Source organism: Sander vitreus, chromosome 2 (genome assembly GCF_031162955.1).
Source record: "Sander vitreus isolate 19-12246 chromosome 2, sanVit1, whole genome shotgun sequence".
Lineage (NCBI taxonomy): Eukaryota > Metazoa > Chordata > Actinopteri > Perciformes > Percidae > Sander > Sander vitreus.
The window spans coordinates 7,339,464-7,361,575 of NC_135856.1; the positions used below are offsets into that span (position 1 = coordinate 7,339,464).

The 22,112-nt window shown below is 39.3% G+C and overlaps 1 protein-coding gene across 2 annotated transcripts in view; it reads right to left on the minus strand.

Moving 5' to 3' along the window:
- Positions 1-11,047: 11,047 nt before the first annotated feature.
- Positions 11,048-22,112, minus strand: part of ncf4 (neutrophil cytosolic factor 4) — a 35,838-nt gene continuing 24,773 nt past the window's right edge. The window contains exons 7-10 of one of the 2 annotated variants that reach the window (XM_078274996.1): positions 21,138-21,236; positions 17,720-17,871; positions 14,537-14,602; positions 11,048-11,549 (exon numbers count right to left, since the gene is read on the minus strand). In XM_078274996.1, coding sequence (XP_078131122.1) covers positions 11,342-11,549; positions 14,537-14,602; positions 17,720-17,871; positions 21,138-21,236 — 525 coding nt within the window. In that variant the 3' untranslated portion in view covers positions 11,048-11,341. The remainder of the gene's footprint in view (positions 11,550-14,536; positions 14,603-17,719; positions 17,872-21,137; positions 21,237-22,112) is intronic. The other variant, XM_078275005.1, reaches the window with a different exon arrangement.

Consider the following 22,112-nt stretch of genomic DNA (forward strand, 5'->3'; position numbering starts at 1 on the left):
TAATGGTATGTGATGATGATAACAGTTTATTTCCATGCATGTGTGTGACAAAGACATTTGGCAATGTGTGTGTTCCTGTTTGTCAGTAGATTGGACAGACAGTTTACACTGTAGATCTTGTGGAGGTGAGGATGTGTGTGTGTGTGTGTGTGTGTGTGTGTGTGTGTGTGTGTGTGTGTGTGTGTAGAGAAAAGGCTGTGTGTTTATGGGTGTTTCTGTACATGTGCTTTTTTTCTACATATCTGCCTCTACACTTGTAATTTGCCTCCAAAATTGTTTCTGTTTCGTATCCAAAAATGTACATTTAATGGTTGAGAGAAGGATGACGAATGTCTGTCTCATTGTTGTGCTTTGACTGACATTGTCCTTCTTATCTTGTCCATTTACGTAAAGCAAATATAAAAGCAAAATGAGCTCATGAATACATTTTAACATGAATAAATAAATTACAAAAAAAGACAATGTCAAGATTGGTACTCTCTTCCTAAGTTCTCATTTAATATACTAGGTATTAATAGGTATAAATAAATATATCTAAACATATAGAAGTCCACATATATTTTGTAATACAAGCCAATATATCTTAATTTAGTTTTCAGTAATGTCTTCATAGTATCATCATGAATAAAACATATATCAAAGGTGTCAATAGTTGAGTTTCATCCAGCACAGTTTTTACACTAACTATTTGCAAAAGAAAATGCAAAGTGATAAATGTTTAGAGGAGTGAAAATACAGAAAAATTACTTTCACTAAGTCTAAGATGTGGAACTAAAGCTATCAACTACACTTTTAATGAGAGGAACACATTTTTTATAATTAATCCAAATCAAAACATCTTAAACAATCCCAACAAAATTCTAGTGATTAGATTATGATATTGGGTTGATACTTCTGGTATGTTTATCTTCTCCAGAAAGGCAAATAGTTAAGAGGCCAGCCGGAGTGCCTCTACAGGAAGTACCTGTGATCCTCATGGATTTTTTCATAGAAAGTACTTTTTCTGGATTTTACACTTCAATTATTTTGCCACTTTTTGTTTTATTTCTCGTCAGAGGTTTTTTATGAACATCCCCAGCAACTCTATCTTGCACTCATGCACAGCCCAGTTTACTGTAATCCAGGAAAACAGATCTGTTACTGTAAATCTCCGGGTGTAGCCTTTACACACACACACACACACACACACACACACACACACACACACACACACACACACACACACACACACACACACACACACACACACACACACAGTATCCTCACAGCAGCATCTCAGGCCAAGTTCTTAACAACAGACCAACAGACTCCCAGCAGTCTCTGCCTCCTCCACAGCTTTATAATTGACCTTCTGTGTGTGTCTGGCCATCTGTGTGACTCCGGTCGGCCCTGTTTGAACATTTTCACTGTGAGTGCTGCTCACCGATCCATCTCCATTTCTTTTCTTTGCCCTCTCTTTCTCCTCTCCTGTCTGCCTATCACTTTAAAACCTTCAGGCCTAAATGGAGATGACAGTATCGACCGATTTCTCCTCTCTCCTGTGATGGAAAATTCACAGCAGTATTATGCAGTGTTTTTATCCAGTCATGCTTCTGTTTTGACTGCAATACATCTTGAGTTGGTCATCCATATATATGTTTCATTTTGGCATACAAAAAGGGCTTGTATCCGAACATTGAAAGAAGATAAAGAGTATAAAAATAAGTAGCTTTGGTTACTTTATTACCAGCAGTCTTGAAGCATGCAGGAGTCAGTGCTGTTTGCTGTAATGTCCTGACTGTATTTCTGTTAGCTAACTACCGGAAACACAAATAAACCATTATGCAGAGCGGTAAAGGGTAATTTTGTTTTCTTTCCTTAGAATCTAATCTGGAGGAAGCTGGTCATGTTGATGATGATAATGGTCCTGATGCTGACGACCTTGAGGATGATGATTATGTTGATGAAGATGTTCTGTGCCTCTGCAGCACACAGTCATCTGACAGCTGCAGAGAGTAGATCAACAGTGCCCCTCTGTGGCTTGGATTGGAAAAAAATGCTGCAGGATCCACATATAGAGTCACACATTTTCTTCCTACATTTGTCTGTTTATTCAATTATTAGCAACTGTCTACTACACTAAATGTGTTTTGGGATGTATTGAACATTGGATTAAAACATTGGAACGTATTGAACATTGGAAAGTTTAATTTTTATTTTCCTATTTAGAGGGAGTTTCAAAGCTGCGATTGGTTTAGCTCCAATAACTTCCTCCCACTAAAGTTTCAATTAATCTATCCAATCAGGTCCCTTTTAATTAACTCTGGGTTACTTTTTTTTATTACCTGGTGTTGCTGGAAAATACTGGAAATAAATACAGTCTAGTGGTATGCATGCATTTTTCAAATGCCTGCCTTTAAAGACATTCATCGAAGGGTTGCTTTTGATAAAAAATGACTGTCTTATCTGTCAGAAAAACCTTGGGATATCTCAATATATTTAATGATATATGCATCAAAGATGATGTTGCTGATAGTGATGATAATCCCTGATAACCCCTGCATCACATATTTGTCACACTCTGCCCAAAGCAGTGTAATAACGCTCCTCTGGGTCATGAAAAGAAAACAAGCCAAGCTCACAGAACCAAGTCGTGTTCATGATTTCATGAGTTGACTTTATCTGTGGAAGTGATCAACCAAATATTAGTGAGACTGGATGGAAGAATTAAAAATAAAGTGTCAATGAGCTTTTTTATATGACAGGATTGTTATGCTGTATGTATTATCATGATTGCTTATTACTGCATGTTCCTGATTCACCTTCAAATTCATCATCAAATTTAAAATGCACCCGTTTGTCTGTCTGAAGTATGTGGTGTTGTGTGTGTGTGTGTGTGTGTGTGTGTGTGTGTGTGTGTGTGTGCTTTCAGTATGACAGATCTCTACATGATCATAAATGTGGATGAGGAGGGTGAATGTCTGTTGGCTGGAATAGAAAGAAATAAAGATGAATTGAACTCATTGCCGAAAACCAGGAGCAGACGGACAGATCCATCTCTCACCAGTCTGTGTGTGTGTGTGTGTGGTCACATTGTACGTTCCCAAATTTAGAGACCAAAAGAAAACATATATTACCAAAAGATACTTATTTATCTTTGTTTGGCTCTGTGTCACCTTTGACAATCATTATGTCTTCTATCAGCAGAAATACAGCACAGCATTGTGCTGTAACCTGTAACCTGTGGAAACTCACCAACATGAATTCCTGTAAACTATGAATCAGAAAAGGTTACAGCAGCAATTAACAGCAACAATTACACTCTGCGCTGTGAGCTGACTCTGCACTACCTTATAAAGTCCAATGAGTGGCAGCACTTCACAGCACTACAGTTGATCTCTGCGATGATCAATGCAGAGGAGAGAGGGTTCATTTTTTACTGAGACTTCGGAATTCGGAATTCAACACAGGCAGTTGTGCTCTCGGTGCTCTTTGATACAATTCCAACATGAACAACACACATCTGTAACACATATCAGTAATTCAGGGAGTTAATAGAAATTCATTTTAAGACTGGAATGAGGCTGCAAAGAAAAGAATCTGTTTGGCACAGGTTTAAACACTTTAGATGTGTTTGGACAAAATATTGTACGACCCAGTTCTCTTGTAGCATACTCAGACTTTAAAGGGGAACTAGAACAAGTTAGTATTGCACTTTAATAAAGTTGAAAGGTCTATGAGAGGCAGATTGACATGAGAATGGTCAAAAGTCAGTGTGGCAGAGGCTGAGATGTGCTAACCTTTAGTCTTTGATAGACCCTCCCTGACTGGTAAATGCCAACATCTTTCAAACTCCACATTATCAGTTTGTAATGTAGGCTTACTGTTGAAACTCTGAAGTCTCCAACCCCAAGGTAAGATAACAATAATTATTTTCTCAGTCTATAAAAAGCTCCTCCAGATCCAAAGAATACACCCGTATTCACAGATTCAGCTGCACTCCTCATGACGAGTAAAGTGGACACAATGTGTAAAGTTGGTGTAGTGCCCTTTTAAGTGTTTTATAATGTTTGCAGGCTGTAAGCATCTTGGCAAATAAAGTGTGCTAACAGGAAATTATGCGTAACCCTGCAGAGATCTGAGGAGCAGTTAACTATAGTCCTCATAAATCAACCAGAGTTTAAAATTACAACACAAAGAAAGCAGAGGAAGGTAACAGGGCATTCAAAAACGGATATCCGGCATTTCGGGTAGAACGAGAGCAATCCCAGAGGTGGAACGTTGTGGATATAGACTAATTGAACTGTGACTGTCTCCGAAATCACTCCCTTAATAGGGAGATATGTAAGTGCCCTCAAAGGTGTCCCACCTGAAGTGATTCTTTCTGCTACAATCCCACAGTGCAATGCTCCAGATATTATAGTTATGTAATTACCATTGTGCAACTCAACAGCTGTCAGTGATTACATAAAATGAAGATGATTCATTAGTGTCTGAAATCTCATGCTTAGTATAGAATAAAGCATTGAGTTTATATTAGTAGTCAATGTGTAAATGAGGGAGTGATTTTGGACACAGCTTGAGATTGTAGTGCCAACTGCCAATTTAAAACTTTTCAAATAGAAAACAAAAATAAACCCTCTGGATTCATTACCTTTTGTAATTCATTTTCAGAGCTGTTGCTTGAGCCATCTTTCCGCCATCCTAGATGAGGCATTCAAATGAAAATGATTCTCCAAGCATCATGGCATTTACATTTTGCGCTTAAATACTTGAAAAATGCTCAATGGGACAAAGCTAGCTTATCACAGCATGCTATTGTAAAGGTACATGTTCAACAAATGTTTAGCCAACCTTCTACGAAAAGGTCTAACAATATTATAAAAAGATACATAACTCAAACTAATGGCAGGGTTTACATTATCAGGGAACTTTAAATGGATATCCTCCCCACTGCAAAGCTCTTCCAAAAGCAATTTGGATTGCAGAATAATGTGATTTTGAAAGAAAGCAATCTCCCAAAACAATTGCAGTAAAAAACGTTAGAGCAGGAGCAGTAGCTTATCAGGATGGGATTTAACTACCCCTTGTGCTATGCTGAGTGGCTAAGTGGAAAACTGTTATTCGACTAGAGAAGATTTATTTCTGGAGTTGCCAAATGTGAGAAATAAGTGAGAGAGAAGAAGAGTAGGTGAAAGGAAGGTCAGGGAGGTAAAGGAGACAGAAACAAAACGGAGAAAGCCAGAAGGCAAACAGGAACCGGTGTGGGGAAATTAAAACCATCCACCAACCACATGTTGGTAAATGTAGGCCTAGTCTGTTACATTTGTCTACTTCATCAGTCACTCAGGAAGGTGAACAACCACCACAAAGGTCAATAAGATGAATTCTCCCCTTCAAGCTCATTGGGTTTTATGCAAAATAGTGCCAATTACTATCACCAAGGGGAAGCATACAGTAGACCTAAATTCACTAACTTCTTTACCAGACTAATCTATATTGGCTTTATCCCTAAATAGTGAAGCATATTCTTCGTTTATGTTGTCTAGCTGAAACATGCATTCATTTGGACAATCCTTTTGTTCAAAGACATACAAATGAGTTCCAATTCAAGCCACTAGATCAAGGAGAATCTATCGAGGAAAAGTGCCACAACGCTCAGTTTCAAATTCATGCTGACACAAAGTGCCACAAGTTCACCGGTGCATGCAAAAAAGGCAGAAGCAGGTATCTTGAGCAGATTTTTGTAGACAGAAGTCTTTCTACTGCAGAGTGACCGCACAGCAGAATAGTTTGAATTGAGATTTCCTGCTTCAAAGTGACAATAGGACTACTTTGTAAGCTGCTATCCTGTTTGAACTGCTGCCTGCCTGTTATTTCCTGCTTTCCTGCCTCAGTCCTTTTAGATTTGTTTGTCCTGTTGATGACTGTTAGCCTGTTTTTGTGAACAGAACATTTAAGCAAAGATAACTGCCTGTTAAGCTTACCTGTTGAGTCCCCTTGTCTGTATTTTGTGTCCGGTTTGACTTCACAAGGAGGCCAAGTATGGACTCAGCAGACCCAATCCATCCACAGAAGACAGTCTATATCCAGGACGTTCCACTTACGGCATTGCTCCGGTGTCGCCGGATATTCCGCAGGATGTCACTCTTTTCGGCCTGATATCCATTACCTTCCGCTGTCTTTGTGTTGTAATTTTAAACTTTAGTTGATTTATGAGGACTATGGTTAACTGCTCCTCAGAACTCCTCCGCAGCACTGTGGAGGAAGGTCTGGCAATGCGAGACTACAGAAGACGTGACAGTCCAGCAGCTCTTGACAAGTGACGCCAAAGACAAAGTGTCAATATGTGACAATATGTTGGCATATATTATGGCATACAGAAAATACTTCAAATACAAAATGAAATTTCATTCCTTTATTTCCAACTTTCTCCTACTTAAGTACGTGCCCCACGTTCCATTGACAGTTCATGGTACATGGCTAGTTCGCAGGTTGACATGGCTTTGGCCCTAATGACATTCATTATGAGCTTAATTGGATGTACAACAGGCCATCATGGCAGCAACGACAAATGCTGATAATTAATTTCTGGGCAAAGGTTGACTAGAGAACATGCTACTTAGATTGAGTCTGCCCTTTCTTACTGACTAGGTTATGAGGCATAGACAGACTGACGATGACAGACAGAGAGAGATAAAATGTGAAATTGACCAAATGTCCAAATGTCAAACAGACTGGGTCAGATTGACAAACAGAAATATACAGACATGCACGGAAAAAAAATTCCCTGAAAGAAGATCGGTCACCCTCAGTAATAGGATTAATCATTCCTCAATTTTCATCAAAACCTGGCTGGTATTCTTGCAGTTGTGTGTTTTCAAAGCATTTCAATCAGATCCATCAGTGTATGTTAGGGGGGGGGGGTGCCTCTCCAATCCATTGGGCTAGAGTGCTGTCAAATTAAAAATTGTGATTTCCATTGGATCAGTGGTCGTCATATGACCAATTAATGTTTCAATGATGATTATCCAAAATGTTGATACCATGGAACCAGCACTGGAATAGTTTCTTAAAAAAGTGGCAGACTGAGCCTATTGAAAATGTGTATTGTATTCAGATATACAATTTGTTTAAAATCAAAACAAGTGAAATTAATAATGAATGTGATGTTTTATTTTGCAGAATTACATTGTGGTGTTCTATCCTATCCAACATTTCCCATATTTCTAAGACAATTTTCTATGCTGTATTCAGATAAAATGTCCCTTTTGAACCATTCCAGGTTTAAAGTATATTAGCTTACAGCTGGCTAGGTTCCAAACCTGATGAATGAATTTATTTATTTTTAAGTCACAGTTCTTTTTCTTTTTACTTTACCTCTGTAACTGTAACTGTTCAAGAAATAGTTTTGGAATACACTTATTTGCTTTCCTGCCAAGATGAATGAGAGTATTCTTGTTTCTGTACGGTAAATAGATAGATAGATAGATCGATAGATCGATAATGTTTCATGTATGTTTTTTGGTGCTATTCATCTTATGTATGTCAGTATGTATGTCTACGTCCACTTTTTTATATGAACTACCCAGGGATGCAAAAGAATTTCAGCCCTGGCTGACAATAAAGTTGTATCGTATCGTAGATAGATAGATACTTTATTGATCTCCAAGGGGAAATTCAAGATGAAGCTACCACCAGCAGCTTAACTTAGCTTAGCATGAAGACTAAAAGCACAGGGATACAGCTATCCTGGCTTTGTCCAAAGGTAAAATCCACCTAACACAATATCTCAATAATCAACAGGTTTTGTGTCAAATGTGCTAAAACGGATGAATAACAATGATAAATTGTTGTTTTACAGGGGGTATTATGTGCTGGACTACTCATTGGTAGGGCACAGTGACCTCCTGGAGTCTCCGACAGTGTCTGGAAAGAGCCAGGGTACCCGTTTCCAGTCTTTATGCTAAACTAAGCTAAGCTAACTGGCTGCTGGCAGTAGCATCGGATTAACCGAACGACATTAGAGTGGTAACTTTTGGCAAGAAGGTAAATAGGTATATTTCCGAAATTGTTGAACTATTCTTGTACCAGGAAGTTACACCAACAAGATATCAAAATTGTGAGGTTTGACCTTTTCTTTGTTGTTATGTTCAGAAAGTGCCATCAACTGACAGGTAACACAACAACTTTGAGAATGTTGTCTGTTATGATGTGACAGTATTAGCATTGCCAAAATCAACAAACATTTCTCAGCATTTCCAATCACAGCTCCACTTAATAATAATGGTTTTAATCATAATGTTTTGATAAAAGCATTAGGAAATTCAGTCTTAAAAGCTTAACCTAAACAAGGAGATTATTTGTGACCCCAGAGAAACCCCATAACAGGACTCAAATCTGCCACATTGTCCATTGGTAAGCTGTGTCCTTGAACAGGACTTGAAGCCTTGCGTGTTCACTCAGTTTAAGGGTTGCTCTGGATGAAAGCATCAGTTAAATGTAAGTGGAAAATACAACAGCACATTACCTCCATGGTGGCAGCGATGGGCTCTTCCTTTTATCACCACAAAAACAAAGCGATCACAAAGCGTCAAGCAGCAAAATAAGTGATTGTGGGCCAGAGGTAAGGCTGCCTTATGAGTGGCATCACACATTACCACAGTTTTGATTTTACTCCAGCTCTGCCAAGGTCACTGTGCTTGTCGATCACTAAAAATAGTTTGAATATCTTGCTCTTTAGAAATGAAAAAGGCAATAAATGTAATGGGAAACATAAAGTTATCACATATACAGACAAACTGGTTTATCAAGGACATGTCCACTGTATCCATTTAATTCCCCCTGTATTTTAATTTACACTAAATCAAAGTGTGTGCGTGTGTGTGTTCACTTGTGTCTTTACATGAGTGTTTGAGTGTTCAGTGTATGTTGCTTACCTCACGGTTTTGCTTCTCCTGTTTCTAATGTTTTCAGCCCACAAACATCAATACAATCTTACACTTTTTGCATAAAGCATACCAACATAACAGCCTGAGAGGTAATTATAGTAATGTGCATCCATGTCAGCACGCAATCAACAAAAAAAATTAACACCTGAAAAAAACCCATTTACACCAACATGTTTCGAGGGATCCCAGCAGTATTTTATGATAGATAATTCACAGTTTTCAGCTTCTCCTGTTTCTGACACTAAAATAAGTTGGATTTCAACCAAAACAGACAGTGAAATGTCTCAACCAAAAACGTATAAAAATTATGTAAATTAGCTATCAACTCCAATCCATCACAGTATCAACATGCATATTTACCTTCTGGATTTGTCAATTTTTCACACATGAATACTCAATACAATAACGGTGTTTACACATATAAGTATCAGTTGCCTCTGGTGCGATAAGCAACTTTTAAAGATGCATAACTTCCACAGTGCCTGGGAGAGGTTGTTAAAAAGGAATATGAGGGGAATAACTTTGCGTTAAAGATGAGGAAAAACTGTCCTGACAGCAAAAGGAATATTATATCTGAATTTCCTAAGGCGAGTATGAATGAAATGCAGACACATGGATAAAATATGAATGCAGGTTGTGCTTTTTGATACATTCAAGTTTATTCACGTTAGGTTTAGTAACGTTTATTCATATCATTCTAATAAAATAGCTGCATTTTCCCCAACATAATTACGTTTTTCTTGATTAGATCTGTATTGGTAGCTGACCAGTTAGCTAGTGAGCTTAGTCATTAGTCAGCAACTTACCAGGAAAGGAGCCAATTTTAAGTTCAGATTTTCCCCTGCAGCACCAAATTAACAGTAATAAATAAATGTAGCAGGGGCAATTCTAGGATCAGACCTTTAGGGGGGCTCAGCCTCTAATGAAAATGTGACACGGATACAGTGCCTTGCAAAATTGTTAACCCCCCCTGCTAAATCAGTAATCAGAGGATAAATGTGAAATATTAAACATGAAAAAAAGTCCCTCTATGGACTACCAGAATCAAATGAAATGATAATGAGGCGTAAACAAATAAAAAATAAAACTTTCATTGACTGGGTTACAGGTGCATTGGCGACAGCGACACAGGATATTAAACCTGTTTATTTGAACCTGTAATTGTGTGCCCTCTGTCACTAACAGACAAGTTCACAAACTAACTTGAGGCACTAAAATGGATTATATATATATATATATATATATATATATATATACACACACATTTGTTTTTATTATTATAATTTTTAGGGGGGCTGAGATGAAATTTAGGGGGGCTTGAGTTTCCATTGAGAAAGAAGTGTAAAGGTATTTAAAGGACAATTCCGGCACAAAACGAACCTAGGGGTTAATAACAGATGTGTACCCACTCGATCGCTCTCTGGGACATTTTTTCATGCTAATCAAATGTGTTTGTAGCTTGAAAGAAGCTAGCGCGGACCGCTGATTAGCTTACAACGCTAGTATTCGGGGCACAGGGAAAGTAAAAATAAATCGCTATTTTGTACCACTAAAAAGGCTCAAATTATCACCGAACTTCAACAGTAGCATAATGAGGGTCCATACATGTTAACCGAAGCATTGAGAACTTCGTAAGTGTTCAGACAGTTTATTGAACGAAGAGCTGCGGGAGCTCCGTGAAGGGGCTACGAGAGAGAGCGAGCTACCGGTAGTCAATGCTGCAACACAGCCTCGTACTTCGGGAAACTGTGGTGTACCTGCGGACATTGTGAATCTATGGCCACCGAACAGGAGTGTCTGTGTTGCACGAAGTGGGACCTGTTGACCCGCAACACCCAAGAGACGCAGTCTGAAGATTTCCCCTCTCTGATAAACAGGGCTGTACTTACCTAGCTACTACTACTACTACTACTACTACTACTACTACTACTACTACTACTACTACCGGTAGCTCTCGCTCTCTCTCTCGTAGCCCTTTCACGGAGCTCCCGCAGCTCTTCATTCAATAAACTGCCTGTACACGTACAAAGTTCTCAGTGCTTCGGTTAGCTTGTGCAGCTGTAGTTCCAATGAGACAACCTGTAGGGGGACCGAAGAGGGAAATGTTACATATAGTATGCCTTTAAGGTTTTATTTGCTCTGAGCTGTGGCTTCCAGGCTTAGACTGCGCATACTCATCTGTGTACTGCTCTCCCTATCCAGTGTACAGCAACAACTTCCAACAAGAACAAAACTAAAGCATTAAACATGTTATTCTGTAAATGTACTGAACTGAAACAGCAGTGACATTTGTAACATGCGTATCTGTGAAGGAATAGACAAGAAAACACTATCAGCAACTAACATGGTCAAGTTCATTGATCTGATATAAGAATGCTAAAAGACTTCTCTACGTCCCTTTGTTTCGACTCTCAGGCCTCAACATTGTAAACAGAAAGGTCAGAGGCCAATGACACATGGAGTTCCCATGGAAACTGATTGACCGGTCTCTTGACTTTTCCCTGCTGATCTCGGCTCTGCCTGATCATCAGCTGGACGTCGTCGTCGTCGAGGATACGGATGAGGTCGCCCTCGTGGTCGCGGTAGTTGATGGCGATGTTGTCCATCTGGAAGACTTTCCTGAAAAGAGAAACACGGAAAGAGAGATAATGACTTCAGATGTTAGAGGGTAATTTGGTTTTTTTTCAACCTGGACTCTATTTTCCTTTGTTTTTGTGTGTAAGTGACTGATGGGAACAACAATCTTTGAAATTGGTCCAGTATTAAGCGTGAGCGCTGTAACAGACCGGGCTGCAATGTAACCCTATGGGGCAAATGTCCTTTTTCACAAGTTTTCCTTTTTCCTTTTATTCATTTGAGTTTAATACATCACAGCCGTCAGACTCAAGTTTGAACCAAAACAATACCAAAATTGAAGAATTCCCATAATATCTCCAAAAAGGAAATAAAAAGTTCAAAGTTGTTTTGTGTGATGTTCAAATAACTTCAATAAAACAACCATGACATTTTGTAATCAACAATCATTATGTGGTGTAAATATAACTAATTTTACTTTAGCTTTTTGTTGTGCAAGATAAAGCACGAGAGAGCAACTGAAATCTAGCTTTCAACATGTAAAAAAAAAAAAAAATGGAAAGAAATAAAGATAGAAAGACAAGCAGCAACAACCTCACTGTATTTTTTTAAAACATTTTTTTATATATATTTATTTTGTCTTACTTTTTATTTTATTAGGATTTTATTATTGAAAGCAATAAAGATATTTAACGAAGACATAACAAGAAAACCCTGCACCATTCTTTCAGTGAAGGAAATGACTGCCCCCACATGGCTTTTGTTGATATATTACAGTTTAATTAAAATGTTGCTGCGCGAATTACCATTAAGAAAACATGTGCTGGACCAAAGGAATTGGGTAATAAGTGCAGATATGAAGTTACCACTTTCTCTATATTCACTTTTCTTTGTATGGGCAGAGAGTAATGTTTGTGTCCAGGAATGAATAAGAGAGAGAGAGAGAGAGAGAGAGAGAGACATGGAAAAGACAGAAATAGAGAGACACAATCACAGTTTACGAGGTTTTGAGTTAATGAAATTCCTAGAGGCACAACATGATGGAGTGTTACATCTGATGAAGGACATGCAAAGACATATTCAAAGTCGCTTCCTGCCAACAGCTCTGAAAGGAAACGTGTTTTTTCCTCATTAGAGGACATTACATTTCCAATCTAAATCTTGTAGAGATATGCAACATATAAAGATATCTTACTTTAGCGGTAGTTTGGTCACAGTGTATACAATTACACCATATACACACTCAAATACTAGTTTAGTGTCGGTGGTGAGGGCAGTATAGTAGCAGCATTGCTGAAGTCTCTCTCTGCTTGTATCAGCTGATACAACACTGATAATGTGAGTGTAATTAAATGTGTTAAAAGTGTGGATGATAACCTTGCACACTTTAAATCACACAAGAAACAAATGTATCTTTTTACTGTCTTTTCTCATTGTCTGCCTGTTAACTCCATTTTGTTTTTTGAGTCGTGATTCATTTTTCTGTCCTAGTGCTGCCCCATCGCTCTGTTTTTAATATCACCATGTTGTGCATTTATGGGTATGTCTATTGAATTGATGTGTATATTTATGTATTGATTTGTATGTGCTTTTGTTTCCACTGTCAAAGCACTTTGTAATCCGTTTGTTGATTGTTTTTAAAAAGGCGTTATACAAATTAAGTTATTATTATTAGTAATGTGATGTGACATCTTATTTAATTCACTGGTTTGATTCCACTTTAGACTCATTTATACTTGAGGCAAGGCATTATAGTTCAAGTTATTTCATTATTCAATAGTTAAGCAACATTTTTTCAACACAGTTTCTTTGGTTCTTCCTCTTTGTTGTTTAACAAAATCCTCCCTCTTCTCTTTTCTAACTCACTATCTCCTCATACCTCCACCACCAACCTCTCCTTTCCCGCTCTCTTCACTCCCCCCCTCCCTTTATCAGTGCTAAGGCATATTAAAACTCAAGACCAGGGTCTCATCCATCCTTCTCCAGGGCACAATAGGCCTGAACACAGAAAAACACTAATGAGCAGATAAGCGAAAGAAATGAACTGATTATGAATGGGGAGGGCTAATAATTGTAGCGCTCACCTTTTCAAATTACCAGATAATGAGAGATAGAGGGAGAGGGAGAATGAAAGAGAACAAGAGTGAGAAGAACAGATATGATCGTGTAATAAGCATATGCATCCTGTGATGGAAGTGCTGTGTAAGGGAAGGGGGGGGGGAAGCAATCGGAGGTCCCGCAGGAACTAATTTGACGAGCTGATGGGCAACTGGCAATTTGCAGGTTTGCATTGCAGAACAGTTAAATATGCTGCCCCTCAGGACAGGCCGGGGAATTAATGGACTTTTACTCATCCTTGTTTGTTCTGGGATTAACAGACAGAAAATACTGAGGAAGTTAAAATGCCGAAAGTGTGGTCACACATGTCAGCAATCACGTTGGTTTATCGATATGGAAATCTGCTCTGCTGCGCAAAGATGAAAGAACAAAATAGGATAATTTGGGATTCAAATCACCATCATTTCAAGTCTAATTTATTAAAATGGCCTCAATAAAACATGTTGAGCACTTCACACATGCTTTACAAAGTTGAGGTGAAAGATTACAAGTCAACAACAAGTACTTTTTCATTGATGTAATGCTAGTAGGAAAGTAGTGGCAGAACTGGGAAAAGGCTTGCATAATGTGATTAGGATGTGAAATCTTTTAGAGCTTTCATGCAAAAAAATAGCATAGTTGTCACATGCTTCACTGCCTCTACTTTAAGCTTCCATCAAATAGTTTTATGTTCCATTATCACATTGAAGTTGCTGTAATTCACTCACAGGTGCGAAGTTGCATACAATCATTTCCCCCGCCACAGCTAAACACCCACAAAATTGATCCTCCTATTTCTCTCAAAACCACACAGGTGTAAATGAAATTAAAAACATGACATAAAACACAGACTTCACACAAATCTTTTGTCCCTATGAAAAACGGCCCCAGTGATAGCGAGTTACAGAAATGTCTAGAATGTGGTATTCACCCACCTCATACGAGACAGTAGGTCCTTGTACGTCGGCTGGATAGTGAGGTCCTCCTGTACACACACATCTCTGTAAGAAGGAATACAACATTTAGAGATTACTTTTTGGCTTTTCCGCCTTTAATCGATAGGACAGCTAGGTGAGAAGACATGCAGGAAATCGTCACAGGTCGGACTCAAACCCTGAACCTCTGTGTCAAGGAATAAGCTTGGAAGTATATATGCGCCTGCTCTACCCACTTACCCAACCCGGCCACAGGAATACAACATTTAGACCGGCCTGAAACATTCACTCCTAAAGGTGGAACCAGGTATCGTAGCCGATCCCTCTCACCCCGGACACAAACTGAACGCCTCCCCTCTGGCAGGATGCTGCGGATCAAAACCTTACGCCACAAAACAGTTTTTTCCCGTCAGCAGTAAGCCTCACCAACAAGGCCCCGGACCCCCACTGACACTTCACCCCCCACACCCATCCATAGTCTCTACACTTGCACTAACTTTCATCCTGGACAATTTTTGCACTCAACAGATCCAGCCTTTTTTCTTATGCAACAGTTAATTTGTGTATTTGTGTGTGTGTGTGTGTGTGTGTGTGTGTGTGTATGTATGTATGTATGTATGTATAAGGGCTGTCAAAATAACGCGTTATGTTATGTTTTATGACATTTAAACTTGGCTCTCTGGCCAGTGACATTGGCTTGAGCTGTATGATGCAACTGTATGTTCCTGGCTGTTTAGATTCAGTCCTCTATTACTGTATTATGGTCCAGAGGCTGAATCTTACAGCAGATGTGAAGATTTTTTGCAGTCTTCATTAACTGCTCTTATTTAAAATCTAATGTTTCTCTCTCTCTCTCTCTCTCTCTCTCTCTCTCTCTCTCTCCAGTTGAAACCAGATATTTACATACACTTCAGAAAAAAAACACAAAAACTTTTATTTCTTTACTGTCATACATTAAATCAGAGTAAACTTTTTCTGTTTTAGATCAACACATATTAAAATATTTTTTGCATTTGTTAAATGTCAGAATCGAGCGAGGGAGAATGTTTATGTATTTTTTTTATCACTTTCATCAAAGTCAGAAGTATACATACGCTAAGTTTATTGTGTCTTTAAACAAAAAGAAAACTCCAGATGATTCCAATCTGAACTTAAGAAGCTTCTGATAGGTTAATTGATTCCATTTGAGTTAATTGGTGGCACGCCTGTGGATGCATATAAAGGCACACCTCAAACACAGAGCCTCTTTCTTTGACATCATGGAAAAATCAAGAGAAATCAACCAAGACATCAGGAAAAGAATTGTGGACCTCCACAAGTGTGGCTCATCCTTAGGTGCAATTTCCAGATGCCTGAAGGTCCCACGTTCATCTGTTCAGACAATAATACGCAAGTATAAAAAACATGGGAATGTACAACCATCATACCGCTCAGGAAGGAGACGGATTCTGAGTCCCAGAGAGGAACGTTTTTTGGTGCGAAATGTGCGACTCAATCCCAGGACAACAGCAAAAGACCTTGTGAAGATGCTAGCTGAAACTGGTAAGACAGTGTCATTATCCACAGTAAAACGAGTCCTGTACCACCATGAGCTAAAAGGTTACTCTGGGAGAAGAAAGCCATTACTTCAAAACCACCATAAAAAAGCCCCATGTGCAGTTTGCAACTGCACATGGGGACAAAAATCTTAATTTCTGGAGACATGGCCTGTGGTCTGACGAAACAAAAATGTAACTGTTCGGCCATAATAATAAACGGTATATTTGGAGGAAAAAGGGCGAAGCTTTGAAGCCTCAGAACACCATCCCAACTGTGAAGTATGGGGGTGGTAGTATAATGTTGTGGGGCTGCTTTGACGCAGAAGGGACTGGTGCACTTCACAAAATAGATGGCATCATGAGAAAAGAAAATTTTGTGGATATATTGAAGCAACATCTGAAGACATCAGCCAGGAAGTTAAAGCTTGGGCGCAAATGGGTCTTCCAAATGGACAACGACCCCAAGCATACCTCCAAATTAGTTACAAAGTGGCTTAAGGACAACAAAGTCAAGGTATTGGAGTGGCCATCACAAAGCCCTGATCTCAGTCACATAGAACATTTGTGGGCGGCACTGAAAAGGCGAGTGTGAGCAAGAAGGCCTACAAACCTGACCTAGTTACACCAGTTCTGTCAAGAAGAGTGGGCCAAAATTCCAGCAAACTATTGTAGAAAGCTTGTGGAAGGTTACCCAAAACGTTTGGCCCAAGTCAAACAGTTTCGGGACAATTCTACCAAATACTAAGGAAGTGTATGTATACTTCTGACTTTGATGAAAGTGATAAAAAAAATACATAAACATTCTCCCTCGCTCGATTCTGACATTTAACAAATGCAAAAAATATGATCTAAAACAGAAAAAGTTTACTCTGATTTAATGTATGACAGTAAAGAAATAAAAGTTTTTGTGTTTTTTTTCTGAAGTGTATGTAAATATCTGGTTTCAATACAGTGCTGCTCATAAGTATTCATACCCATGCTAAAGTTGACTAAAAAAAGGAATAAAAAAAATCATCTTTTGGAAATTGATCTTAATGCCTTAATTAAAAAAATGAAGAAAAATCTGATCTTTTAAGGAACCAATTTTTTTTGTGAATGAATAATGTATTGTTAATAAATAAATGTTCTTCCTTAAAATACAGGGGACATAATTATACATACCCCTATGTTAAATTCCCATAGAGGAAGGCAGATTTGTATTTTTAAAGGCCAGTTATTTCATGATCCAGGATACTATGCATCCTGATAAAGTTCCCTTGGCCTTTGGAATTAAAATAGCCCCACATCATCACAAACCCTTCACCATACCTAGAGATTGGCATGGTTTTATTTCAGTTAGTCTAATAGCTGGTTTGATTTGCATTGATATGGATCTTATCTCCAAAAATTTTCCGATATAGGAACTTTTTGAAAATGGGTCAAATTTGACCCGAAGACAACAGGAGGGTGAAACGCGCTACAATCTCAACTTTTAGAGGGCTTTTAGCGCACAGTAGATCACATCCAACCTGAAGTCTGGGGTGCTGCGTGTGCTCTAGCTTCACTTCATTTCCCCAAAATCTGTGCTGTTAGTACTTATGACACACACATCAAAGTTTTGACAACTTTGAAAGTCGTGAAGTGTGAATTGTAGTCATAAACAGACCTGGTGTTGACTCCAGAGGGGGTGAGCAGGAAGCAGCGCAGACAGCTGTAGGTGGGGCCTCCACTCTCACCTTCGGAGTCACTCTCTGGGAGGGGCTTAATGATCTTCACAAAGGATAGTGGGAAAATACCTGTTTGATTGTTCACTGTGCCCTGAGTAGAAGACAGAAGGACAGAAGACAGCAGGGAAAGGATGAGAAGAGAAGGATAAAGAGGTGATGAGAAATGCAAATGAGTAGAGACCCAGAGGATGGAGTGATAAGGGACCGATGATGAGATGGGTTGAAGACTTAAAAGGAGAGAAACAAAATAATGCATCTAGAGAGAAGTTTCCCAGAATAATTAGCTTGTTCATAATATGCTGCTGATGTTCGAACACTCAAACCCATACAGCCTTTTTACAACACCCCTGGCGTCTGAGTGTGTCTGCATAAACACACACACAGCAGCATTAGGTAACAGTTTTATGTAAAAAAAAAACAACAAAAAAACAGTAAACAATATTAAATAAGAAGAATTAAGAATCTTTACTGAAATGTAGATAGATGTAGACAAGGCATAGTTTCTCATTTTTACAGTTATCAGTTAGGTTGTTTGACTTTTTAATAAGGTCTTAGTTTAAAATGATACCGTCATGTCTTGGTTTTTTTGCCCCCTCTTGCCCTGCCCCTGAGCTTCACAGAAGCTGCTCATGAATTAGAAAGTATTTTTTTTATTTCCTATGGGAACCCTGAAAAAGTTCAGGTTTCTCTCCACTGGTTTGTTTGAAACATTCACCTTGATGCACCAGTTGGATTCTTCACCTACTACTAGCATAGATGCAAAGTTGTCAACAAGAGAAGAACATGATAGTGTTTTCGCAGTGTTATATAAGGATTAATACATTATCAGTGTTTTCAGTTAAACTTTGTGGATCTCTTTAGAAAGCCAGAGGCAAGATAAGTGCATCGTCCTCCTCCTTCCATGTTGATTTTGTGTCTATCTATCTCTATAGCTATATATTATATCTATCTATCTATCTATCTATCTATCTATCTATATATATATATATATATATATATTTTATATATATATATATATATAAAAAAGCTTCCACCTCCTCCATCGCTCTCCCTCTCCCACTCACCCAGTCCCTGGCTTCTCTCTCTCACACTCTATCTCAACACCTTACACATCTCTACCAAACACATTTCCTGACCCTTCTTTAACTATTTGCCGGCACCAGTGTTCCAGTGTTGTATTGTTCCAGTGTTGAGCAGCTAATTAAAATGCCCCACATCCCATTTTTGGACAGCAATGGCTTACATGTGACACTTGCAGTGTGTAATCAGGACATTTTGTTCATTGAGTAATTGTTCCTCTGAAGGAAACTGGAGCATGGCGCCTCCAGTCACATCTGTGGAGATACTTCATGGTCACTGTACTCAGCTGGTGCTGCCATGTGGCATGATTTCTATTATATTCTGTAATTAAGTTGTTCACTGCTGCAACTTGTGTAGGGACTCTTTTGTTTAATTCCTTCCAACATTTTCCAAGGTGTCACAGATGTGATCATAAAATAAAGCAAAATGGAAATATACACTCCATGACACCCAAACAAATTACGTGAATACATTACTGCCAGAGCCATATGAGATTTTTTTTAAATATGTAATTTCAAAACCACTGGCATTCATCTGCTGCTCAGCCTCCACTCTTCTGGAAAGGCTTTTTACAAGAATTGGGGACCTGGCTGCAGGGATTTGCTCACATTTAAGCCTGATTTATGGTTCTGCGCAGGCTCCACGCAGCGCTTTCGCCATAGCCTACGTGAGCGTTGGTGTGTGCGTCGAACTCTTTAAGAGAATAGCGGGGCGGTGTGTGTGTGTGTGTGTGTGGGGAGTGTGTGGTAGAACGAGTGAGAGAGTGACGGGGATTAGCTTCGGAGAGAGTACCGACTCCAGAGGCATAGTGGGAGAAACAAAGTGTCTCCCCTGTGCTTTCTGTCCACAGTGGGAAATATGTAACAGGAAAAGTTAACCCTCTCCTTGATTCCATGTTGTTTATGGAGAAGGAGAACCAGGAAATGAGTCGGGGGAAATGCAACGAGAGCATTAGTGAGGTCGGGCACTGATGTTGAATGATCAGGACTGGCTCACAAGTGATGTTCCAGTTTTTCCCATAGGAGTTGGATTGGGGCTACATTTACAGTGCTAGGTTGTTTTTTTTTTGAGCCCAAAAGCGATCTCCATGCACACAAGTGTTTTTAGCTCCAGTAAATTACTGTTTAATCTAACACGCCCAAACGGCATATGTCATCAGCATTCTCTTATACTGGGCACGTGCGTGCCGAGGTAAACAGGAGGCAGCATGTATGCGTCGCTCGTTGCTGGTAGTTGCCATGGTAACGTTAGTAGCTTAGTCTGAGAGAACGAGACGTCATGACCGATAAGACCCAATTAGGCGGCAAAACATTGGCGTCAGTGTCGGTATTGCCAAAGGTCTCCGTTTGCGGCCGTTGAGACAACACAACCCAGGATATTCCAAAGCAAAACGGGGTCAGAAGTGTTTTCAAATTCCTCCGGTTTAGGGGCTCTGAAACGGAAGAGCAGTGTGAATGTGAGGTGTAAATGTAGCAAAAGATATTCGTTTTTAAACCAAAACGTAGCAATGTAAATGTAGCCTGGGTGGAGGTCAGGTCTCTGTGTAGACTAGTCACCTTCTTCCACACCACCCTGGGACGATCAGTCCTTTATAATCCCATAATCTCTCTATTTGTACTACAGTGGGTGTTGGACATGCTCACACATATGGCCACGTGTACACAAAAACTGTAAATTGGACTTTTGGCCATTTTCTTAAAAAGCTGGAGAGGAGGTGGTAGTGCATCCACTTATTTGGGTAGCAACATCTTCCACTATCTTCTTTTCATTTGACTTTTCATTTAGCCTCTGTTCATTTATCCCCTCACTTTTCATCTTTTTGTTTAGCTCCAGCTCTGTCTCTCTCATTTCATTCTGCATCTTTCCTGTTTATCTTTCCTGCTCTTTCCCATTATCTCCCTCTCTCTGTTGTAGAATCTTTACCTATCTCCCCCTTTCCCTCTATTTTTCTCGCTCTTTCCTTCCCTCCCTCTTTCCTGTCATTTCTTCATCTCTTGCCCTTGCCTGGTCTCTTCTCCCATCACTCTTCTCTTTCCTCTAATTCCCCATCACCATTAAGATGCTTCCTTCTCTCCTCCTCTTTTCATTTGTTCTCTCTTCTTGGCTTATGTCTCCCTCCCCCATCCACCTCTTCTATATCTTTTAATGCCTTCCATTCTCCCACTCTTTCCCTCCCTCTCTCCTTCTCTACTTTTCTCTCTCCGTCCTTCACTCTCTCCCTCTCTTTCTCTCCCCCTCCCTCTCCAACGCTCTCTCTCTTTCTCTCTCTGTTCTTACCTCCAGCCAGTCTGCGTTAACTCGTTGCAGCAGGAAGATCACCTCTCCCTTCTTCAGCTTCAACTCCGCCTTGCCGTTGCCGCGAAAGTCAAATATCGCCTGGGACACACGCAGCAGATACGCACACACACACACACACACACAAACACACATACAAAGAAGAAACCACACACACACGTCAGTGAGAGGCGAGAGGAACAAGAGAGGAGAGAGACGGACACATTCAACACAAAGAGAGAAGAGACGGTGAGAGCAGACAGGTAAAACACACTTTTTGCTGATGGATAATATTGTGTGAGTATTTGTGTATAAGTGAGAGAAAGAGAGAGAAGCAGACAGACAGAAGAGGGATAAGAGATGCTTCTTTTTTTTGTTTTTTTCAGTTTGAAAAAGTTGAAGATTTTTCAGTGAATAAGAGAACTGATGCACAAAAGGAGTGAAGTTTGGAGTGAGTGTTCGCGTGTGTGTGTGTGTTATTGAGAGAGAGAGAGTGAAGGGATGCAAGAAGTAAATGTTTGTGAGGAAGAGATAATTGATAAGAAAAAGAAGCAAACCTGTGAGATGTTTACGTGTGAGTGAGAGAGAGTGAAAGGACGAAAATGAGAACGAAGGAATGCTACAGAATGATCATTTCATGTGTTCAGTTATGCAGCTGTTCTGTGTGTTTGTGTGGAGCAGATTTGCACGTAGTTGCATATATTTAATGGTATTGGTGAATCTATTTTAAGTGTTTGAAAGCGTGTGTTAATGCTGCAACTAATGATTATTTCCATTATCAATAAATATGTATATTATTTTACTAAAGTTATAGTGAAAAATGCCGATCCCTGTTGCCCAGGGAGACGTCTTCAAGTGTCTTGTTTTGCTCTATCAACGGTCTAAAACCCAAATATGTCTAATTACAATGATATAAAACAGAGAGATGCAGCAAATCCTCACATGTGAGAAGCTGTAACTGGTTAGTATGTTTGATTG